General features: G+C 39.0%; 1 protein-coding gene across 3 annotated transcripts; it reads left to right on the top strand.

The window, feature by feature from the left end:
• On the top strand, positions 1-4,909 carry pyroxd1 (pyridine nucleotide-disulphide oxidoreductase domain 1). Of its 3 annotated transcripts, none has more exons than XM_067491030.1 (13): positions 1-325; positions 444-524; positions 696-815; positions 1,082-1,210; positions 1,909-1,982; positions 2,189-2,385; positions 2,473-2,570; positions 2,688-2,790; positions 2,878-2,990; positions 3,584-3,706; positions 4,028-4,165; positions 4,313-4,402; positions 4,545-4,909. In XM_067491030.1, the coding sequence occupies exons 1-13, from the start codon at positions 248-250 to the stop codon at positions 4,701-4,703; spliced, it is 1,503 nt and encodes a 500-aa protein (XP_067347131.1). In that variant the 5' UTR covers positions 1-247; the 3' UTR covers positions 4,704-4,909. The 3 variants fall into 3 exon arrangements, with proteins under 3 accessions (XP_067347131.1, XP_067347130.1, XP_067347132.1); XM_067491029.1 differs by having other exon boundaries at positions 2,875-2,990; XM_067491031.1 differs by having other exon boundaries at positions 1-344; positions 2,875-2,990.
• Positions 4,910-7,074: the final 2,165 nt, after the last annotated feature.

Raw genomic sequence — 7,074 nt, 5'->3', positions numbered from 1 at the left:
GTTAACTGTAACACGGAAGTTGTTATGATTTAGTGACCTGTGGTTATGTGTTAAAGTATATTTTCTTTATACAAGTTTCACAAGAATTTTGGCACTATCGCCAATTACTAGCTGAGTCTTAAATATGTATCAGCATTTCTAGATAAACACAGACAAAAGAGAGAGTGTCATTTAAACATATGGTAGTAGTTGAGAATGAAAGGTAGCTAACGTTAGCTAGTCATCGTTAGCTTCGTTTTTTTCAAGTATGGATCATGGAAAAGAGAAAACCTTTCAGTTTGTGATTGTGGGAGGTGGCATCGCGGGTGTGACATGTGTAGAGCAGGTGAAAATGAACTGAAAAGGTTACCTTTTAACGAGTTACTATATTTAACCAATATGCAGGCAAATACTGCATTTCAAATTGGACGGTGTTTAACATTAATCTCAATCCTCCTTGACAGCTCTCATCACAGATGCCGTCTGCTGACGTTGCTCTGATTACAGCAGGTCCCCACATCAAGGCTGTGACCAACTACAAACAGGTTAGGATGAGAGACCGGAGGGAACCCCAACTATATCAAAGTTATGTTACCATTGGTTATAAAAATGGGTTTTGCTTTTGATAACAAGAAATCTAGACTGTTTAAATAAGTTGTTCTAAAAGCATAAGAAGTCTGGATCACTTAACACTTCCCTTTGTCTTCCTTTTGAAGGTGTCAAAGACACTGGAAGAGTTTGAAGTAGAGGAACTACCATCCTGTGTATTGGAGGAGAGGTTTCCCAACCTGACTGTCATTCACTCTGCTGTTAAATCACTAATTACACAATCACATGTAAGTAGTTGTTTTGCAGGGTTTAACGGAAACTGATTTTGTGTTATAAGTTATGCTGTATGTATAAAGAATAACCATTATAATGTGGACATCTAAAAAGTTCCCAGCAAAATCAGCTTGCAACAAAAACCCACATATGGTGCCAAGTGATCACAATGTTGTTACTGCAACAGAGTCATATACTGTATACTGTCGCCATCTCCTGGACAGGAGTTTAATCCACAGTGTTTATTTTAAAAACAAATTCTTCTTCTTTCTGTTTTTAGACAATAAAAACAGCCGATGGCCGAGTTTTTGGGTATGAGAAGCTGTGCATTTGCAGTGGAAGCAGACCCAAGCTTCTAGCGCAGGACAACCCTTATGTGCTGGGGATACGGGACACAGACAGTGCCCAAGTATGAACATCCCATTCTAGGGGTTAGTTTTGTTAGGTTTCAAGCCCCATTGTTTTTCCAAAACTGTCTTGGATGCTTTCACATTTTCTTTAATGCCAGAGTGGTCTAAATTTTGTGATGTCATAACATTAAGATGTAGTTATGATGAGGGGGTACTTCACTTTTAGCTTCATAGGTGTTTGTATTATTCTGCTTCCCACATGTTCTTGTACATATAGAAAGACATTTCAATATAATACAGTCTAGCAAAACACCACTTACTTAATCAGTTCTTAGTAACATACATATAATAGAACTTACACAACATTTTAAGCTTTACAAATGTAGCATTCATGGCAGTTAGACTATACAGGCATACCTAATATGTTGTAATATCTGGAAATTACGATGGCCCTGAGAGCTCAAAGCTCTGCAATTTGAGAAAGCGCATGCAAAAAGGAGCAACACACCCAAATTGAGAAATTGAGTTTGTCTATTTGCAGTATAATTTCAAATTGCAGTATTTTGAGCTCTCAGGGCCACCGTAGAAAATTAATTGATCTACACACCAAAATATATTTACTCGTTCCTTTCCCAAAATATTACTTTAAAAATATACAAAAAACAAAAAGCGGGCTAAAAACATATCCTTTGCCATCAGTGGTGTATAAAGACTGTTCGTGTTGATGCTAATCAGACTTCTTGTATTTGTGTTTCAGGCATTTCAGAAGCGGCTAGCCAAAGCAAAGAGAATAGTTGTTGTTGGAAATGGAGGGATTGCCTTGGAATTAGTGTGAGTCATCTAAAAGCAATAAGGTTCGCACATATACTTCAGTTAAAAAGCGTCACAGCGTTTTAGGACAATGTGATATTTAGATTGTCCTCCTTTGTCACATTTTTTAAATCAAAATTGAAAAAAGCATTAAGCCTAAGCTCTATAAAACTCTACTCTCAACATAAATGAGCTTGATTAAAGTTGATTTGTCCTCATTCCTTCAGGTATGAGGTGGAGGGCTGTGAGGTCATCTGGGCTGTGAAGGATAAGGCCATAGGAAACACCTTTTTTGATGCAGGAGCAGCACAGTTCCTTATCCCGTCACTGGAGGCTGACAAACCAGAGAGAGCTGCTCCCTGTAAGAGGCTTCGCTACACCACAGAGGAGCCAGCAGCTGGAGCGCCACAGACCTTTACCGCAGGTCTTTATTTTATGGCCCATTGAGGGATTTTTGTCATATCCTTCATACAGACATAACTTAAATCTAAACGTGTTTGTCCACTCTCAGATAGAAATTCGATGGCGCATGGATCTGCTCCTACAGAGTCTGGCAGCGCCCTCGGTCCAGACTGGCATGAAGGAATCATTCTCAGAGGAGCAGAGCCGGTGAGATCACGTGTGCAACTTATTTTAAGTGTATTTGTGTAGAGGAAATGCCTGCTGCAAACAAACTGACTATCTATGTGATTTCTGAGTCTCTTCTCTCTTCTGGTGGTTGCTCAGGTGTCGCACAGAGTTTCAGTACAATACGAGTGTGAGGTGGCAAAGATCTTCACCTGTGAGGAGCTGCTCACCTCCCCACAGCAAAAACTCGGACCTGAGAATGGTGAGAATGGGATTTGCTGCGCCTACTTGTCCACTCAGCTTTCCCCCTCTCCTTTTTATTCCTCAAACTTTTTTTCCCTTTCAGTAGGAACCTGGCCAGTTTACATCCAGCTGACAAATGGAAAGACTTTTGGCTGTGATTTCATTGTCAGTGCCACCGGTGTTGTGCCAAACACTGAGCCATTTCTCCACGGCAACAATGTAGGTGGCCAAGTAGACACACTGTCACAGCTAGTTAGGTGTAAAACTGTGGGTAATGCATTGGAATCTCCAGATGAGAAGACTGTGGTTTAATAATCCATGTGGCCTTTTTGACGGTTAGTAACAGTTGAGGTCAAAGACTAAACTATTGGTACAGTAATAAAAAAAAGTCTCAGCAGTTTGGTTTAAGGCTACAACCCCAATTATACAAAAGTTGGGATGATGTGTAAAACGTATATAAAACAGAATGCAATGATATGCAAATATCATCAACCCATATTTTATTCACAATAGAACATAAACAACATATCAGATGCTGAAACTGAGACATTTTACCATTTACCATAGTAGTCACCTCTGCTTTCAACAACCCTTTGAAAAGTTCATAAGAGGAAACCCTTATGAGGTTGTACCATTTATGAGGAGTGTGACATAGCTAAAAGGTTAGACTTTTGGTGAAACAGGCCCTTATTTGCAGCCAATGGAAAGTAACTATATTTCCAGCAAAGTGCCACAACATCCCAATGAGTGTAATCATTGCAATGACATGTTGGTTAGTGATTATTACCTTTACTTGTCTGTGTTTGCTCTAGTTTGCACTAACAGATGATGCTGGCCTGCAAGTAGATGACCACATGATGACATCAGAGCCAGACATCTATGCTGCAGGAGATGTGTGCACTGCATGCTGGAAACACAGCCCACTGTGGCAGCAGGTAAACTGATGACAAGCCATTGCACAACCTGTAAAAAATAGCTTTTCCCCTCTTACTTTGCATCTTTAGAGACTACAGTACATCTGACAACATTACGCACATATAAATAGCATTGTAAATGTGTATGGAATCACATCTGTGAGGATATACAGTGTTAAACCTTATTTTTGACTGTAAAGTATCTTGTCTAGGATGCAGTATTTTGTGTACAACCAGCTAAGAGATGCCGTGACATTTTGGTCCAGACAGAGACTTAACTACTTCAAATGCTACAAATCTGCTATAAGTTTTAATTTCATACTTTGCGTGTGTTGTGTGCAGATGCGTTTGTGGACACAGGCCCGTCAGATGGGCTGGTACGCTGGGCGCTGCATGGTGGCACACGTCCTCTCAGAACCAATAGAGCTGGACTTCTGCTTTGAGCTTTTCTCCCACATTACTAAATTCTTCAATTACAAAGTGTGTGACATTTTAAATACAGTAATAACCAATTTTAGTTTTCTACTGTGCAACTGTTTTCCAGTACTTTCAAGCGCCTTCAATGTTTTTTCACAGTGCTATTCTGTACTTATTTAAACAACCTTCTCTCTTTGGGTGTTTCGCCAGGTGGTCCTGCTGGGAAAGTATAATGGTCAGGGTCTGGGGCCCGACCACGAGCTGCTGGTTCGCTGCACCAAAGACCAGGAGTATGTCAAGGTGATACTGAGCAGAATAAGGAATCGTTATTTTAATGATTTCAATGTCAGTCATCACCATGTGCTGCAAATTTTGTCCCGTGGTGGAGAAAATTGCACATTTAGTTTGGTTTTCACGCAGATTAATCCTGGCTTTTTATCAGGTTGTTCTCAGTGGAGGTAAGATGGTGGGAGCGGTGCTGATTGGGGAAACAGACCTGGAGGAGACCTTTGAGAACCTGATCCTCAACCAGATGGATCTGACACCATACAGAGAGGAGCTGCTCAACCCTAACATTGATATAGAGGACTACTTTGATTGAGAACTGGGGCTGAGGATGAGGCTTCAGAAAACGTTTAGCATTGTAAACATTATGCAAGTAAGAGTAGAAAGATTAAGAAATCATGCACACAGGATTAGGATAGGGTATCTGCATGAGAAAGGAGTGATCACCTTGGTTCCTATTTAAAAAGTAATGTAAATTGAGGAATATTTTTTTCTTTAAAATAAATTATTTACAAGCATTGAGTTTGATCTGGTTTGAATGAGCATTTTCATGTGGGGACTGCACCATTTAAGGTCTACAGACAATTACAAGATTACAGACAACTACAGGTGCACTTAAACTAATTAAGGATCTAAGACTGAGCTGGAAGATGTCTGAGGTCAAAATGAAGGTGTTTATGTGATTTATGGAGCAACATTTATACCACATTTTGTAGAAAAAATAAATACTGAAAATTACTGAACAAAAAAATAGCTATAGAGCCATCGTGGACATTAGTGTCATTGTATTTGAACTGTTTTATAGACTCAGAATTATACATATAAATACAGGGTCAAAACTGCACATGCATCTACTCAGATGTTTTATTCAGTGGTGCTGAAAGTTCAGAAGCAACTGCAGATTCTACAATGATTAGTTAAAATAATTGTACATAAATACAACTTGTTGGGAGTTGTAGCCCCATTTTCAAGGTCTGGAAGACTGGACTGAGAGGACATTGGTTTGGAAAAGCTTAAAGCTTAACTAAAGTATGCAGCATATCACATGGAAAAAGAAAAAAATCTTCTGGAGGCAAAGATGAGACAAAGATTGAGTTGTTTGTCCCCAACGACCAGTATGTGGTGGTAGCATCATGCTCTAAGGTTGTTTCAATGCAAATGAACCTGGTGCAGTGAATGTTTCAGCAAAAACTCAAATCATCAGCCATACTTGATTGTTCAACAGGACAATGACCCCAAAACACACATTAAATCTGGTTGTGCCTCAGCAAAAAATAAAAAATAAGTTTAAACTTTCATTTGCAAGTATATTTTAATGTATTTCCATATTATTAATAACTATACTGAAGCAACTATTAGAACTTCCCCTTGGGGTCATCCTCACTTTCCCTTGAATGCGTTGATAACAGCAGAAGTATTGGCTTCTAAAGCTGGCAAGGGCTTTGCATGGGTCCGTTGGTCACTTCACTTAAGGCCCCCATGTCTGTGAAAGTCAAAGTGTTGGATACTAACCCCCCCGTTGGGAACCATTGCTATAATTGTGATTTTATAGCAATTGTGAACTATTGCTATAATAGAAACCCTGGAATGTGGATGTATAAAACATACTAGTAACCAATGAAATAGTCACATAATTTAACCACTTTTGAGAAGCACTATAATTGTTTTAAATAAAATCACACTGAGTTTATTTGCAGTGCTATAAAGCTATATTGTGTTTGGAAGTGGCTGTATTGACGTTTCAAGCCAAAAAAAAAAAAAACTGCTTGCTAAAAACATGACTCACTAATATATATTTTTTTCTTGAACAATAATTTTCCTGCTTGTTCCTAAAGAACATTTCTTAGGGGCAGTTATGGCTGCCCTATTTTCCCACTCACCATCATCCTTTCATGGAGGAAAGAATTCCTCTTTGGGGAATAAGATAGATAAAAGGTTGGATTGAAATAGAAGGAGGAAGGCAAGGCTGGCACTGAGGAACAATAAATATCTCATATAAAGGGGGATTTAGCTCCTTCAGGAGAAGCAATAGATTAAAAAAAGTTGGACAGAAAATGGAGGGAGCCATACCTCCTGCAGAGAATGAAAAACGGGATAGGAAAATTCTGGATAGTGAAATAAAGATGGAGTAGCTCCCAGGTCTCCCCAAAGAGTGAAGTCTCCGCTCACTACAGACCTATGGCAGATCCTGTAAAGTCAGCTCCTGTAGACAGCAACCAAGAGGAGGGACAGATGGATTACACCAGAGAGGTCTTCCACAGACCCAGCAAGGAAAAAGTGTCACTGTTACTCAACAGAAAGTGGCTGAAGTTCCGGTGTTTATCACTTTGAATTGGCACAATTACTCCAATCTTTGATTTGGGTTCGCAACACATGCAAGAGTCTTAAAATACACAGTAAAGTCTCCATTTTGAGTTTATAGACTTTGCTTCTCTGCTACTAGCCGTTTGGCAACAGACTGCCTTTAAAACCTATTGCCTTTATCGATTTATTGTTTTATTTATTTATCAATTTAGATTCAAGGTTGTTTTATTTTTTACATTTACAAAAACAATCTCTACAATGAAATCCACTTACTTCAAATTTGCTGATGGTTCTTCATCAGTCGACACCAGTCAATACAAGTACTTTTTTGCAGTACTATTTTTTTTAGCTTTGTTGATTTTTTTTTAGCAAAAGTAATGTTC

Source organism: Channa argus, chromosome 21, assembly GCF_033026475.1.
Source record: "Channa argus isolate prfri chromosome 21, Channa argus male v1.0, whole genome shotgun sequence".
Taxonomy (NCBI): Eukaryota; Metazoa; Chordata; class Actinopteri; order Anabantiformes; family Channidae; genus Channa; species Channa argus.
The sequence above is the reverse complement of the archived record's forward strand: the minus strand, read 5'-3'. Positions and strand labels throughout refer to the sequence as shown.

Bases quoted from the DNA above. Each gene is read 5' to 3' on its own strand.
- pyroxd1 (XM_067491029.1), top strand. From the start codon at position 248: ATGGATCATGGAAAAGAGAAAACCTTTCAGTTTGTGATTGTGGGAGGT. The intron at 525-695 runs GTTAGGATGAGA...TTCCTTTTGAAG, and splicing joins CTGTGACCAACTACAAACAG to GTGTCAAAGACACTGGAAGA. The intron at 4,403-4,544 runs GTGATACTGAGC...GCTTTTTATCAG, and splicing joins AAGACCAGGAGTATGTCAAG to GTTGTTCTCAGTGGAGGTAA.